This window comes from Apium graveolens, chromosome 6 (assembly GCF_009905375.1).
Source record: "Apium graveolens cultivar Ventura chromosome 6, ASM990537v1, whole genome shotgun sequence".
NCBI lineage: Eukaryota > Viridiplantae > Streptophyta > Magnoliopsida > Apiales > Apiaceae > Apium > Apium graveolens.
In genome coordinates, this window is record NC_133652.1 from 39264846 (window position 1) to 39282346 (window position 17501).

General features: G+C 34.5%; 1 protein-coding gene across 1 annotated transcript; it reads left to right on the plus strand.

The window, feature by feature from the left end:
- Nucleotides 1–9707: 9707 nt before the first annotated feature.
- On the plus strand, nucleotides 9708–16202 carry LOC141667593 (transcription factor MYB63-like). Its single transcript, XM_074474140.1, has 4 exons — nucleotides 9708–9864; nucleotides 9972–10040; nucleotides 14910–14967; nucleotides 15520–16202. Exons 1-4 carry the CDS (start codon nucleotides 9756–9758, stop codon nucleotides 15950–15952), a joined length of 669 nt encoding a protein of 222 aa, XP_074330241.1. The 5' UTR covers nucleotides 9708–9755; the 3' UTR covers nucleotides 15953–16202.
- Nucleotides 16203–17501: the final 1299 nt, after the last annotated feature.

Below are 17501 nucleotides of genomic sequence, written 5' to 3' on the forward strand. Positions count from 1 at the left end.
TAATTTTAAAATTCTCGAAATATTCAAATACTAATAAAATATAAGTTTCATGATTTTTGAAATATTCTGGAATTTAATACTGAATTTACACTTATATATCGGATCCAAAAATAGATTACTTAGCCGCTAAGTACTATATAACGATACAATTTAATACCAGATTTGGATAATTATCAAAACCGAACTTCTTATAAAACACCATATGAGAAGATATTGTAAAAATATTCCGTCTCTCGAGAATAAGGGTTTTATTGATCTACCGAAATGATTAGCGTATCGAAAATTTTGCGCCGGGACGCGCACAGGTCAAACCGTAATCTGGATCGAAAAAGTCAAAACACGGAAAATGTCCGAAATTACCAGATTAGGTTAGGAAGGAGTTTTCCGAAGAGTTTCGGGTTGTAAAAACGCAAAAACAATTGAGGTTGGACGATTCCCGGCTTTATAAAATAGTTTTGTAATTATTCAGAAAATAATTAATAAATCCATAAATCATTATAAAATCATCTAACAGTCCAAAAATTACCAGAAAAATATCACAATTATCTATATTTTATTCTGAGCACATAAAAATTAAAATACTCAAATAATATTACATATAAACACCCAAACACCAATTCCAATATAAGATAATTCACCAAAATTCACATAAAAATCACATAAACAAATCCAAATAATTATAAAAATAATATCTGAAAATATGGGATATTACAAAAAAATAGATGAAGAGTTGACAAACTTTGCTTTGAACGTCTGCTATAATGATCCAGTAAACTACTGTGAGGCTGCAAAAGAAGAAAAGTGGAGAAATGCTATGAATTTGGAGATTCAGTCCATCGAAAGAAACAACACTTGGGAGCTTGTAGACTTGCCATCTCATGCAAAGAAAATTGGTGTCAAATGGGTATACAAAATGAAGTTGAATGAAGAAGGGAAGGTTGAAAAATGCAAGGCTCGGTTAGTCGCAAAAGGCTATTCACAAACTAAAGGAATGGACTACACTGAAGTGTTCGCTCCAGTTGCTTGATGAGATACAATTAGAAGTCTCCTAGCAGTTGCAGCTCAAAAGGGATGGTGTGTTTATCAACTAAACGTCAAGAGCGCATTCCTGTATGGCGAATTAAAGGAGGAGGTTTACATAGACCAGCCTGAAGGGTTTGTCCAAGTAGGGGAGGAAGGCAAAGTTTATCGACTGAGGAAGGCTCTCTACGGTCTAAAACAAGCACCAAGAGCATGGTTTAGAAGAATTAAAAGTTATTTCAAGAGGGAAGGATTTCAGGAAAGCAGTTACGATCATACTTTATTTCTGAAGAAAACAGGAAATAAAACTTTGATGGTAAGTCTTTATGTTGATGACTTGATATTTACTGGAAATGATGAGCTCATGTGTGCAAAATTTAAGGCATCAATGCAAAAGGAGTTTGAGATGACAGACATGGGGAAAATGAGTTTCTTTCTTGGAGTAGAGGTTCGTCAAAGTGATGATGGTATACATATCTTCCAGAAGAAATATGCCAAGGAAGTTCTGGAGAGGTTCAACATGTGGAGTTGCAATTCTGTCAAGAATCCAATTATTCCAGGAACTATTCTTTCCAAGGAAGGTAGCAAAAGAGCTGATGCAACACTTTACAAACAACTTGTTGGGTGTCTCATGTAACTCACGATAACACGACCTGACTTAATTTTTGTAGGGTGTTTAGTATCTCGGTTTATGGTTGATCCCAAGGAAGAACATATGTTGATTATTAAAAGAATATTAAGGTACTTAAAGGGGACGCTGGATTTTGGTATTTTCTATGGGAAATCGTCAAACTTGAATCTTCTGGGTTACACGGACAGTGACTATGCGCGAGATGTAGATGACAAAAAGAGTACTTCTGGCTATGTGTTCTTGCTGAATGGAGTAGCAATCTGCTGGAGTTCACGGAAACAAGACATAGTTACACTATCTTCAACTGAAGCAGAGTATGTTGCAGCTACTTCGGCAGCGTGTCATTGTATTTGGCTTAAAGGTTTATTGCAGGAATTAGGTGATGTTGGTGTTGTATGCATTGATATTATGTGTGCCAACAGCTCAGCGATTGAGCTGTCAAAGAATCCAGTTATGCATCGAAGGACGAAACATATTGATGTAAGGTTGCATTACTTGCGCAACTTGTCAGGAGAAGGAGCTATGCAGTTGGTTTTCTGTGGAACCAATGATCAGCTTGCAGACATTATGACCAAACCAATCAAGCTGGAACAGTATGTGAAACTCAGGAATTTGCTCGGAGTTCAAAGATTGGAAGGTTAAACTGATGCTGGTGAGCTTTTCAGTTTAAGGGGAGGAATTTGTTGGATTTGAATAAGTCAATAAATAGCCATACTTAGTCATGCTTGTTTTTAGGAAATGACCTAGTCGTTTTGTTAGAGTTTCTGTTAGAGATAGTGTCTGTTTTTATTCCTTATTTTTCTAGTTTATTGTTACTGAACGTTGTAAGGCTACTATATAGCTGTAACTTGTTTCTTTGATTGAATAACACTGAAAATAACAATTTATTTGCTTTCAGTGGTTTTGTTAGGCGGTGGTTTTTTTGTTAGGATTTTTGGATCTATATCCAGAAATTAGGAACTGCATTAGATAGATTGAGTAGTTGTTGTGTTGGAATTGAGGATAATGGAAGGCTGTTATTTTCGCGGTGTTGAGATGCCTTCTGATATGCACGATTTTGTTAGTTGCTCTGTTGTTCGAGTTATTAGCGAGTGGGGTCAAGTACTTTTAGGCATACAATGAAGGAGAAACCAAAAAGTACTTTTGGCATACAGTGGGGAATGAAGGAAGTGAGAAGGAGTGATGAGGAGAGGAAGGGTAGAGAGAGAAAACGATGAGAGAGAAGAGAGAGATGGAAATGATGAAAACTCGAAGTAATTTTTTTTTGTTTTGCTATTGGCTTTTGAGACAGGAGACTGGGTATTTTTTGAATGTCACAGGTGAAGATGCCACAATTTGCAAGAAAGGCACCTACGTCGTAGGTGCTAGGATTATTTATTTGTTCAGCGATTTTAGCGTTAACATGTGTTTACCGATTAATTGAGGATGGGTGAACAACTTAAAATCGGACTGAAAATTGTGTCCTGGGTCGAATGGGTCGAATTGGGGTGGCCCGAAAGTGACCGGAATCCGGTTAGAATTTTTTTTTAAACCTGGAAATACAAACTCACGACGATTTTTTTTCATTCGGAAATTACTAATTTACGACGTATAGTTGCGTCGTAAATTTATGTTTTATTTTTATCAAAGGTGGGTCCTCCAAGAAAATATCCGACGATTCCTCCGTCGTAAGTACCTAACATACGACAGTATATTCCGTCATAAGTTAACAACATACGACAATATATTCCGTCGTAATTATATTTAATATTTTATTGAGAATGCGGGCCCTTACTTCCTAACTTCCGACGCAATTTTATTTTGTGACGCAAATTTGAACTTACTACTTGAGCAAAAACGATGATTTTTTCCGTCGTAAATGGCTCAATTACGACGATTTCAGTTCAAAAAAATCGTCGTAAATGGCCAGATTTGTTGTATTGTTCGTGTTCGTGTATCAAATTTTTAAATCCAAATACTAATTATTTGTGTCGTATCGTGTCATGGCGTGTTCATGTGTCGGAAACCGGTATTACTGCGTCTAATTTTGACTAGGCCAATATATGTACGTCTCACATATATTGAACTGGTAAAATAAATATTGAGATTAATGTGCGATGGGCGATAATGCATGCGTATATAGTTGAAAAGTTTGATCTAATATAAACTAATTGCCCAGTAAGTGTAGTATATATATTTATCAAGCATTGGTAATGAAGGGTCATGGAACTTGAACCTCCTCTATCAAAAACTATTTTCCAAATATTACACTACTGAGGATACTATGCCCTCTAGTGACTACGTATATACGTATATCTTGTGACTATTATCATCTCCAGAATATATTTAGAATATTTAGGGGCAGCATGCATGTTAATTACCGTACTAGACAAGAATTAGTGAAAGCTTGCGTATATACTCATGAAGCAATAATAGCAGAATAGTTGAAATCAAATTTACTAGGTAGAAGGCTTAATAACAAAATAAATGAATATTTCTTAAATTTGGGGCACATTATCTCAAATTTTATCTCAAATTTTATTCCAACAGTGATCCAAATGATGATGTAAATTTGGATCAGTGAATAGTCGCTGATCCAAATTTGGATCACTTGATTTAATATAAAACAATAGTTTGTTATTTGTAATTTATGAGATTTGAAATTGATTTTTGATTATTTAATTATATAATTAATAACATAATATAATTAATAGTTAACAAAATCTATTTTTAAAATAACACTCTAAATAATGAGAAAATATAATTTAATTAAAATTTAAAATTTAAAAATAAAAAATAAAGAGGCACATATTACACTTAAAGATGCATTAATTGAGAATTTATGGAAAGAATATACTAATTTGGAAAATTAGTGTGTATCAATGATATTTTGTATGTTAATTATTGCAATAAATATGTTTTTCTTGAATTAAGTGCACAATTTTAATATTTTTATGTGTATTAATTTTTTTGATTTAATTAATTTATGAAATGTTATATAAATTGTTAATAATGATTAAATGATAAATTTAAGATAAAATTACTTAATATGATATTTATATATAATATGTAAAAAATAATTTGGATCAAATATTTGGATCATAGTGGAGATGATCCGTTGGTGATTTTGAATTTTTGGATCACAACTATTGGAGATGGCTGACAAACCCTAGATAAACATGATATTTATAACTTATAAGCATAGGGGTTGTTTCTTTGCGGAAAAAATTTCCACTTTTCTATTTTCTATTTTTCTAAAATTTTCTGAAATTTTCATTTCTAAGAAAACAGTTGAAAAGTGAGAAAATGTGTTCCAAATGTCAGTTTTCTATTTTCTTAAAAATATTAAATAAAATAACGAGATAATTTGAGTAAATATATAGAAGAGCAATTAATAAAATTATTTTCACGTTTCATAATTTAATTTACAAAAAATTTGAAATTTTTTCTACAAAATAACTCATAACTAAGTTTTAGTGAGTAGTCTTTTCTTTATTCATATAACATATAAGTTATTAGTTATTATATTATTAAGTTCTCTCATATAATGTAAATAGTAATATTAAAAAAATTATATAATTATTATTTTTATCAAACTAATAAAATAATTGTTAAATTAAACTATTTTGATTTTTTTTATTACAAATATGTATTATACTTTTTAATTTAAAAATATGATATTATAGTGTTGAAAATTAAATCCATAAGTTAAGTTAGTAGTATATTAGTTGTTTACTCTACTAATTTTTTTTGTTAACTTTCTAAGTAAACTTACAAAATTGTTAATTAACCATATAAAGTTAAAAATGATAAAAAAAATATAAAAATGTTTATGTTTGGTAGGAATCTATCTTAGGTGATTAACCACCGTGTTTTTTTTACTTTTCTAGTTCTAGAAAACATCAAAATGTTGTTTTCCATACCTTTCATATTTGTAGTTATAATTTGGAAAAAACTGTAAAACCGTGTTTTCTATTTTTCCAGTTTTTTGTTTTGAAAATTTTACATTTAAACATGTTTTTTGTTTTTCTAGTTTTCTTAGAAAATTTTTCTGAAAAACCGTTGAAGTAAACATGTCCTAAGATTGTTTGACAAACCCGTGTTCTTCGTTTCCAAGCTTTCCCCCTCTAATTTCCCCATACCTTAACGTTAGCCCCAAGTCACCTTTCAAGTTGGATTGTTCCTTTCATATTATATTCACTTACTACTATCATTTAATTTTGTTCAAATTACTCGCATGGTCGCACCTTAATCTTTGCTAAAATGCAGAGTTGTGTCTATTGCTACTAGCCAGGGTAAACCTGAGATTGTAACCTGCAGAAATACAAGTGGAATCTTAGCATTCGCAATTACATTGACGAGGAGATGCAACGTCTAGAGAAATACCAGATGTATCAAATTTAATACGAGTATTCCTGAAGTGTAGAATTTATGTTCCCAAACTAATTAATCAAAATACTCTGTGTCAATTTGTAATTAACTACTTCTTGTTTAAATCTGTGTAATTTCTATACTGACATGAATTGAAACTAATCGAACATTGTCCATCGCATCGCCAACATCATACAATTTATGGGATAGTCTTTAATTAATCACCTATCATAATACTATTCTTCTATACATACTACACAGCTTAATACTATTTTCAATTTACTACGTATGTGATAGTCACATAAATTATACTACAAATTTTACTACAGTATCTTTTTATACCTACTTAAAAACTGTTAACATTAGTATTATTGACTATTGTATATATATAACCCACTTGTACATTGATTGTATTATAATATTTGCTGTCAGCACATGTAAGACATTATAAAAATCCATGCCAGTTTCATTCACGTGTGTAAAATAGAAAAGCTATAGATCGAAAATATCAGGTTTCAAAACTCAATAATAGAAAATTAGAAATGTTCAAGATTAAGGTCTGTTGCATTGCTTCGAAAGCACCATCTCTTTTGTCGAATTGTAGGAAAGACGTAAGAACGGCTTCAGATTATGACGTCATAATGATTTGTTCATCAGCTACGGGGTTGTACATTAATTCATAATCATTAATTCATGATTTGGTTCCACATTAATTCATAATAAAGAAAATTTCAATGGAAATTAATTTTTAATAATAGGGCATTTGTTATTTTTAGATCGAACTATGAATCTGTTCTCAACAACTTTTAAATCTGTTTTCAAGTAGAAATGTAAATCCATGCCAGTTCTACTCTTTGTTCGCAGCTGGGATGTGTTATTTTTTTTTTTAATTTTTTGTATCTTTGATTAGAAATTAAGTCCTATAGTTTAGTTAGTGACCAAGAATTAAAGAACTAAATTAAAGGAAAATCGTGATACTTTTTTCTCCATTCGTAATAATGTAAATATATATTACTTACTTAATTTCTACGTTCCACTTATTTCTTAACATTTAGGGTGGACCCGGAATTTAAGATACGTGAATAAACGGGAGAAATGAGTCTAAAATCATGGAATCTATTAAAATAAGTAAAGAAAATATATACTCGCGCTGTTCCATTTTACAATTCAAAATCCACGTCATCATCATCATCGTATCTAATAATACCGCCTATGATCTGAGAGGGTATAAAGTAAAGCCTTAAAATGTTGTTTTCTCAAAAGACCACCGGCTTATGTGTGCACAAATATGTGTGTCCTAAATAAAAAGTAATAAACAATAATATATAAAAGTAAATAAAATTAAGCGAGACAATACCTCCGCCCATGATTTTCTTCAAATAGGACTTATCTATTCCGTAAAAAATTATCGGCCAAAAGTAATTATCGTAAATCCCCTTGAAATCCCGCTCCAAACTAAATGATTTGAATTTACCACCCACCTAAACACATCTGTTCTACCAAAAAAAACCAATTTCACAAATCCTAATTTCCCCCTTCTTTCACTCCTCTCTCTCACCGTCCTTCACTCTCTCTCTTCTATTGATTCAATTTTTTAATCGTTACACCACTAATTCCGCCAATTTTTTTATCGTTACACCACTAATTCCGCTAAATCTCTGATATAGACTCCAAGCGCCAGATAAATTAGATGCCGAAAATCGACAGGAGCATCTCGAACAATGTATTAAAGTTGATATTATTTATTTAGCAATAAAGCTAAAATTACCTAATTTAACCTCAAATATTAACATATTTGAAAAAATAACCAAAATATCACTTAATTTACTTAGAAGTAATTCTAGAGGTCCCAAAATTTTTTACCAAAAATTTCCCAAAATATGAGATGTCAGTTTGTTATTGGTTGTTTTCACATTAATATAAAGGACCACACGTGTATTAATATTAATCAACGAATAAAAACATGCCATGTGTTTTTTGGGAACTATTTTAAAAGTTATTTTGTTACATGTAGGACTTCTTTTTACTTAATAAGAAAATGTGACCAATATTTTTAGAATATACAAATAAGAAATTGTCGCCAATATAAATGAAACGGAGAAAGTACTACTTTGCGAAAGGTCAAGAAGTAAATAATAATCCTCGAAATGTGTTAAGATAAAATAAGGTAGGTCATCTTTGCAAGAAATTGTAATATGATTGTGTCTCTAGTTATAATTGCGATTGAAATAATTTAATTTAGAATAATATTTATACAAGGAACGAATCTAAATATTACTTGTTCCATTCTATCCAATTTTTTATGGTGGAGGACGAAAACTCAGCATATATTTTAATATTTTTATAAAATATAGTCGCTTAATTTTTTAATTTTTATTTTTAAATTAAAATATAATATTCAAACTATTATATAAATTTTTTTTAAAAAAATATTATAAAATCATAATTTATAATAATTTTAAATTGGTGCCAAATATAGGAAAAACTATAATAAAAAATGGGTGGTACGGAGTGAGCATATGTGTTTTGCTCGATTATCATTTTCATGATAAAAAATTAATCAAATTTCTAATTTTGAAGAAAAAATGCAAACAAAAGAAAGGTCACGTAGAAATGTTTGATTTTTGTGACAAACCTAGAAAAATGGGTCTGTATCCGAAAAATCGAATCGAAATTCAAGAAATTGAGATTCGATCCGAGATCTGAATCATATAATCACATAATTATCTGAAAATTATATTAAACTGATCCGAAAATTACCTGAACTGAAAATTTAACCGACACTGATTCGAAATACTAGATCCGATTATAAATTGGAACAGAACAAAACCTATTCATATATTATTTGGACTGAATATGCTCCGAAATAAGCAAAATTCATATTAAAAAGTATTTTGTGTTTATGATAATATTAATATTTAATCATAATATTTTATAGAAGTACATTATATTATATTAAAAGTACTATATTTAATAAAAAGATATTTTTTAAGTCTCACAAATTGAAAAATTGAATAAGTTATGAACTTAATTCGAACCGAATTTGTCCGATTCTTATCTGAATTTCATCCACTTTTTATCCGTATTAGACCCGAACCGAATCAGATCCGATCCGATCCGATCCGATTGATTTCCAATTATACCATAATCCAAAAATGAAACAGATCCGAAATTGATCCAATCCAAAATTAATCTAGTTATCCAATTTGACTATGATAGTATACATGTATATTTTTAGAAAAGAAAACTGACATTAATATTATTTGCAGATGGAATTTTTCCCCTCTCGATATTATGACAAATTAAGTAAGTTTTGCGCTGTACGAAATTGATTTTCTTCTGTATGAACGAGTGAAGTGAATCGTAAATATTGACTAATCAATGTACAAACACATATAAAACGAGTGCTAAATTCAGGACAACCAGCCATCCTTTCATATGTTCTCTACAAGCTAGTGAGTGGTAATAGTGATGCAGATTCGATTGTCCAAATAAATCAATATAATAATTATTATAAAAATAAAGACAAGGACACTACGACTGCACTGTGGACACCCACCCCAAATTTTATTTCCCAGAAAAAGATAAACAAGGAATTGGAGGGACCCCGAATCTCTAATCGTCTTGAAATTTTGATCTACCTTGCTGAGAAACTGTAGTATAAATATGAAGCAATTCTGATAAAGGGTCATCATATTTCAACACCTTTGTACTCTCTTTATATACCAATTACAACGCAAACAATTAAGAGAAAATGCCAAGTTTCAAGAAATGTCCTTGGACTCCTGAAGAAGACATGCAGCTGGTGAATTACATTAGTAGATACGGCATTTGGAATTGGACTCAGATGCCTAAACATGCGGGTAATTAGATATATCTCACCACATTTGTGTGTCCTTCAGAATCAAATTAAAGGATTATGATTTAATTGTGATGTGTACTAACTAATGCATGTTGTAATATCTGTTAGGCTTGTCAAGAACTGGAAAGAGTTGCAGATTGAGGTGGATGAACTATTTGGATCCGCAAGTTAAACGTGGCAACTATTGAAACTAGACCCCAGATTAATGCTAAGTTCTTGAACAAATAAAGTGTTTGTATGTAAAACTGAGAGAACAAAACAATATGCTCAAAGGCGTAATTTTATTAATGACCAAACAAACTGATATATAAGGAAAAACTACAGAAATCAAAGGCTAAGAAATAGGGATTAAACGTAACAACTTTCCTACCACTACTCGCACCACATAATTATTCTCCTAAACTCCTAGAATCACGCCACAACTTGAGGACCAAGCCTCCTGGCAATGCAAGACACACCAACGGACTAGATAATAATAAAACAGATGTAAATAATTCCAAGTTTAGATTAATAAAAAACCAACAAAACTCCCCCTTAATCTAAACTTGCTTTAAGTCCTGAACACCCAGCAACTTTCTCATTGTCTCGAACTTGGCAGTAGTGAGAGCCTTTGTTAATGAATCTGCACGCTGATGCTCTGAGCTTATGTGCTTCACTATGATCTCCCCCTTTTCAACGCACTCGCGTATAAAATGGTACCTTATGTCTATATGCTTACTGCGCCCATGGAAAACAGGATTCTTGGCTAAGTCTATGGCAGACTTGTTATCGATATACAGAGTCACCGGACCAATTTCACTACCTGTTACAACTGACAGCACCTTTCGAAGCCATATAGCTTGACACGCAGCTCCAGTAGCCGCCATGAATTCTGCCTCACAAGATGAGAGAGCTACGCTCCTTTGTTTTTGCGAGACCCAAGTTATCAAACTATAATTCAAGTAAAATACCATACCTGCAGTACTTTTCCTGTCCTCAGTGTATCCTCCCAAATCGCTATCCGAGAATCCTGTCAGCATATTGTTCTTACTGTCTCTGGTGTATATAAGACCAAAATCGACTGTGCCTTTAATGTACCTCATGATCCGTTTTGCTGCGTTTTGATGCAGAACAGTGGGACGTTCCATGAACCTACTAATCATCCCGACTGAGAAAGCAATATCTGGTCTTGTGTGGACCAGGTATCGAAGACCACCAACTATACTTTTGAACTTCGTAGAATCAACAGCTTCCCCATGCTCATCTTTAGTAAGAATCTCCTTGGGATCCATCGGGTACTTGACAGGATTACATTCCGCCATACCAGCCTTTTCTAATATCTTCCTTGCGTACGCAGCCTGTTTAATCTCGATGAACCCTACACCTTGTTTAACCTCCATTCCCAAGTAATATGACAATTTTCCCAAATCTGTCATCTCGAATTGCATATTCATCTGGTTCTTAAACTTACTTATTTCTTCGATGCTTGTTCCTGTAACCAGCAAATCGTCAACGTACACACTCACTATCAGAATTTCACCATCAGCTCTTCGAACGTACACTGCATGTTCATACGGGCAGCGAACAAAGTCTAACGCCTTGAGGCACTTGTTCAGCTTTGCGTACCATGCCCGTGGTGCTTGTCGAAGCCCGTATAATGCCTTAATTAGCTTGTACACCATATTTTCTTTTCCCTTTTTAACAAACCCTTCAGGTTGGATCACATACACTTCCTCTTGTATTTCTCCGTTAAGAAACGCCGTCTTTACATCGAGGTGATGAACCTCCCAATTGTTTTTCGCAGCAAGAGCAAGTAGCAAACGCACGGTCTCTAGACGAGTCACTGGTGCAAAAATTTCCTCGAAGTCAACCCCTTTTTTCTGCACATATCCCTTTGCCACAATGCGTGCTTTATGCTTTATGATTTTACCATCAGTGTCCCGTTTGATTTTATAAATCCATTTCAATCCAATGGCTTTATGTCCAGGAGTCAACTCCGTGAGTTTCCACGTCTTATTTTTCTCAACTGCCTCGATTTCTTTTCGCATAGCTTCTCTCCAATTTTCATCTTTGGCAGCACACTTGTAGTTAACAGGCTCATCTACTCCCATGAGATACAACTCTTCATCAGCAATTTCAATTTCTTCTGTATTGGCATAAATTTCAACAAGTGGTCTGTAGCGTTTTACCTCACTACTTGTATCAGATTCTTCACCTTGCGTAACAGACCCTGTTTCCGAGCTATATGTCTCACTTTCTGAAATCGAGTTTTGTTGGGGAGTCCCTGGTTCTGCAAATTCTGCTTCCTCGTTGACACCTGATGTATTTGTAACCATCCCAGTCACAACAAATGATTCCCTTTGAAGAGTTTCATCCTTTTCATACTTCTCCCAAGGCCAGGACTTATTTTCTTCAAAAACCACATCCCTACTAACATGTAAAGACTTATTCTCCGGGTCATATAACCTGTAGGCTTTCGTACCAGGCTCCTTTCCAAGGTGTATCACCATCTTACTTCTATCGTCTAATTTTTTTAAATGTACACTGGGAACCCTCATGTGAGCAACACAACCAAAAACACGTACATGCTCGAGATGGGGCTTTTCTCCTGACCACGCCTCAAACGGTGTCACACCAGAAACGGAACGAGTTGGCAGCCTGTTAAGTAGATAAACCGAATGCCTTATAGCTTCGCCCCAGAGATTATTCGGTAACTTCATTCCCTTTAATAAGCTTCTCGCCATCTCAATCATGGTGCGGTTCCTTCGCTCGACCACACCATTCTGTTGTGGCGAGTAGGGAGCAGTGAAATTCCTATGTATGCCAGCATCTTCGCAATACTTATTGAATTCCAATGAGCAAAATTCTCCACCCCGATCCGTCCTAAACGTTTGCACCTTTCTGTCACCATTCTCTACTTGTGCTCTGAATTTTTTAAAAGCTCTCAGTGCTTCATCCTTGTTTTTCAAGAGATATGCCCACATAACACGACTGAAATCGTCGACCAGCAAGAATACATATTTGTTTCCCGCTGGTGTACACGGAGAGATGGGTCCGCATAAGTCCCCATGTACAAGTTCCAGTGTCTTCTTTGCACGGAAATTCGACTTTGAGGGAAAAGCTTTCCGAGTTTGCTTCGCCATTAAACACCCAGTACAGGGTTCCTTAGGATGACTCAAGCTTGGTAGTCCATGCACCATATTAGTTGATGACATCAACATCATGGCATTAAAATTTACATGCCCAAGACGCGAATGCCACAACCAGGTGTGATCCTCAACCTTTGACAGCATACAACTCGACACACTTGGCTCCAAAATAATTTTATACAGCCTATTCATGGACCTTTTAACTTTCATAACCAATATGCCATTTTTATCACGCACCCAAAGAAAATCACCCTTAAGCACAACTAAATTTCCCTCTTCCGAAAACTGACCAAGACTAATGATATTATTACAAAGCGAAGGAATGTAATATACCTCACGTAAAAACCGTTCCTTTCCATCCTTGCACATGATTCCCACAGAACCTTTCCCTTTAATGTTCACCATAGACCCATCACCAAATTTGACCTGCCCTGTTATGTTCTCATTCAGCGTCTTAAATTTTGATCGAATTCCGGTCATGTGGTTGCTAGCTCCATTGTCCAAATACCATAGATTAGACTCAAATTGGTTTTCATCCCTGTTCATCTTTAACTTAGGCACAATCTTTTCTTCATTCACCAACATAACACTGCCATCTTCAATTTTACACTCTGTCAATAACAAGGCTGGTTCCTCGTCTGGTATTTGCGAAATATTTACCTCATCTTTAGTCTCCTTATCATGCTTGTTACTCTTGCAGTCTCTGGCAAAATGCCCAAAACCGTGACAGTTGAAGCATCTAAGTTTGGTTTTATCACGAAACCCCCTAACCCCTTCTCTTCCTCGGAATCTTTGAGACGACGAGTCCAAGCCTGTCTTGTTGTTACGCTTCATCCACTCATCTCTTGTAAGTAGCAACTTATGCTCTTGTTTTTCTCTCTTCTGCCATTCCTCTTCAATGAGAAGTAATTCGCTCGATCCACTTTCCGTCTTTCCCTTTAACCTTTCTTCATGCGCTTTCAAGGACCCCACCGTTTCTTCGATTGTCATCTTCTCCAAATCGCCAAATTGCTCAATCGTGGAAGCAATCTGCAAAAATTTTTGGGGAACAGCTCGCAAGAGTTTCTTAACCACGTATGTTTCAGCGACCTCCTCGCCCAGTGCTCTTATATTCGTCACCAAACCGCTCATCTTCATACAAAATTCATCAAGCGAATCTGAATCTCTCATGGTGAGCGACTCGAATTCGGTTTTCAGAGTTTGTATTTTGGCCTGTTTGACACGATCTGCACCCTGACATAGAACCTTGATAGCATCCCAAGCTTCCTTCGCGGTATCTTTGTCAGCAATCGAAAGGAGAATGTCTTCAGGAATACCCTGGTAAATCGCCGCCAGGGCCTGTTTATCGACCTTATCTTCGACCACAACCTTTGGGTCCTTTGGTGACACGGCCTCCCAGACGCCATGGGCCTGCAAGTTCACCTTTACTTTCAAAGCCCATGCTGTATAATTCGCTCTATTCAGCATAGGATAACTCAAACTCAAGGCATTGTCTTTGTTCTTTCCCGTCTCCATCGAAACACCCTTTGACATATATTTTGGCATCCACCACGTAACACAAGCTCTGATACCAGATTATTGAAACTAGACCCCAGATTAATGCTAAGTTCTTGAACAAATAAAGTGTTTGTATGTAAAACTGAGAGAACAAAACAATATGCTCAAAGGCGTAATTTTATTAATGACCAAACAAACTGATATATAAGGAAAAACTACAGAAATCAAAGGCTAAGAAATAGGGATTAAACGTAACAACTTTCCTACCACTACTCGCACCACATAATTATTCTCCTAAACTCCTAGAATCACGCCACAACTTGAGGACCAAGCCTCCTGGCAATGCAAGACACACCAACGGACTAGATAATAATAAAACAGATGTAAATAATTTCAAGTTTAGATTAAAAAAAAACCAACAGCAACTACACTCAGGAGGAAGATGAAATCATAATTAAGATGCGTCAAACTGGATCTGGGTAGGTGATTGAATAGAGTCTTTAAATTCATCTACACTGCAGAGCTTAAGATAGACATGTACACATCCATGAAGTATGGTTCCGACTTCCAAGCAGTCATGGACAAAATTTTTATTGTGGACCTGAGCAATACTAAATCAAACTTAAAAATTGCTTTTTTAAATCTCCTCCATCAAGATTGAATTAATACGAGTTACATGTGACACCTGGCGGACCATACTAGCATGATAGAGGTCAACAAATAATTAAGTGATTTCCTAGGGCAAATCATGTATAGCTTCTTCAATCCACCTACTAATTGCCAAAATGTCCCGATAGCCTTAATACCCAATTAAGGTTCAGCTAATCCACCTACTTGTTGGGTTACTTAGAACCCTAATTACTAGATTTAGTATAGCATCAAGTCTATGAAATGAAATGCACAAGGAGGAATTTACGACTAGATACAACATGATATTTTCTTCCAACAAGTATCAGTGACATCAATTCTTTGTATCAACTTCTATGATTGTTCCGATAAACTAACCCCAAAGTTCTTGTTATGTTACTCAGATGGTCTGCAATTGCAGCAAGTCTTCCTGGACGAACAGATAATGAAATCAAAAACCGATGGCACACCCGCCTCATCATAAAATCAGCCAACAATATGGAGCAAATAGTATCAGAAATAGATACATTAACAATGTACTGTGACTATCAGAATAACTTTGATTTTCCGGAAGCTTCTATGTTAGAAGCAGCAAATGAAGACTACAGTCTTTCATCCCATATGTTAAACACTGGTACTTCATCGAACGATGTTATTCCTCCTACATTTGGGACTAGTGCAGATCCTCATGTAAGCTTTTGGAGAGAACCATTTGTACTGGAAAATGTTTACGACGACATTGATGAGTATGCAACATATGTTGATCCTCAATTTGGAATGCCAAACCCTGAAGATTGGTTCGGAGAGCCTTTCAATCCATACTATGACATGTTATAAATTAAAGTTGTGATCCAAATCAAATTAAGTTTGTGAATTTGGAGAAAGGAAATTGCATCATCTAGGGATATACATGGTTTTACAGAAATTTAGATAAGATTTTTGCTCATGAATCATAGGCAGATATGGCCTATGGGTCACGACATGAGTTGATTCAGAGGAATATAAATATACTTTTGTACACTAAATGAAAACATGTTATAGAATTACAACAAGACTGGGAAGACCCGAGATGCTGTGTAAATCAACATTTGATATTGTGCTAATTGTTAAAATATCATGTAAGATCCTACTAATGCCTTATTTTAACACCATAAAATTTAGATGATCTGGTCACTTAACATAGTATTAATATCGGAGTTCAAGTTCGCAAATTAGAGTTCGTAATCCAGTTTTAACCAAAAATAGGGTTTCAAGTGAAAGCATACCCATACTTCTAACACCCTACAATGGTAATTAAGTTCATGCTGCACTCTCTTAAAAAAAGTGGATGCTGCATCTTTCAAACCAATGAGGATGGCTATTGAAAAGCTAATACACCAATTAGTTCGAATCGTTATATAGCTGTAAATCAACTTCATGACATCCGCATAGGCACATTGCAGTAGCAGCTGCGGGCACAGGCGCATAGCAGTAGCAGATGGCATCCGCATCAACCGATTAAACTAATTAAGTAAAAGAATTAAGGAAAATGTTGTGTAATCCTTGATTTGTTGATAATTGAGATAAGGTGTCTCGCGTTCCTAAAAATGCCCATACAAGAATGTTTGTGTAAGTGTGTCAGTTAAACCTTTATTATTTCCCTCCTGCGAAAGCAGTGGCCGACGTTTTGTCTTGTTTCGAAATAGTTGTATAAAACAGACACGAGTACCATCTATTTTCCAAATAATTCAGCATAAACAGACACAAGTTGCATATAATTACATTTCCATTCCATCAAGTACATATATAAGTGTAACAAATCTCATGAGATATGATACTGACCTTAACTTAAAATTCAGCATGTGTGTAGTAATAATCAACTTCTGGGTCGTGGCCAAAAATGACCAAACTGTCTATGAAGAACGAAGGCCTCCTGAAGCCCATCTCTGCGTTATATACTAGTAATGTACGTGTTCATCACAGAGCCGATAATTCCACAGCTTATCGACAAGTCTATTTCTAGACAGCTACTTTTTTTCTGATAGGATGTATTGATACTCAAAAGAAGAGTTATTTATGCTTGATATTGGTTTGTTCATCTTTTGAGTACTTGTAAAAACACATATCTCTACTGTACGAGTCAGGGAGATAAAAGTTTCACCGGTAAAAAGTTTAAACACCTACTGGACAATGTTCTGTGTATTAAAATCTAAAGCTTACAACGAACCGCGTTAGTAAACTAAAACAAACACAAAGTTGAATATGAAAAGGGCCAATTACACATCCTAATTACATTATACATACCTGTGCTATTGACTTATTTCGTGACTAGTCTACTATACATTTTTTCCAATACAGATAATGATATAAAATGGAATAAAAAAAACATGCTAACATCACCTGATAG

Coding starts and splice junctions, on each gene's coding strand:
- LOC141667593 (XM_074474140.1), top strand. CDS start 9,756: ATGCCAAGTTTCAAGAAATGTCCTTGGACTCCTGAAGAAGACATGCAG. Junction 9,865..9,971: donor TCAGATGCCTAAACATGCGG/GTAATTAGATAT, acceptor AATATCTGTTAG/GCTTGTCAAGAACTGGAAAG. Junction 14,968..15,519: donor ATGCGTCAAACTGGATCTGG/GTAGGTGATTGA, acceptor TATGTTACTCAG/ATGGTCTGCAATTGCAGCAA.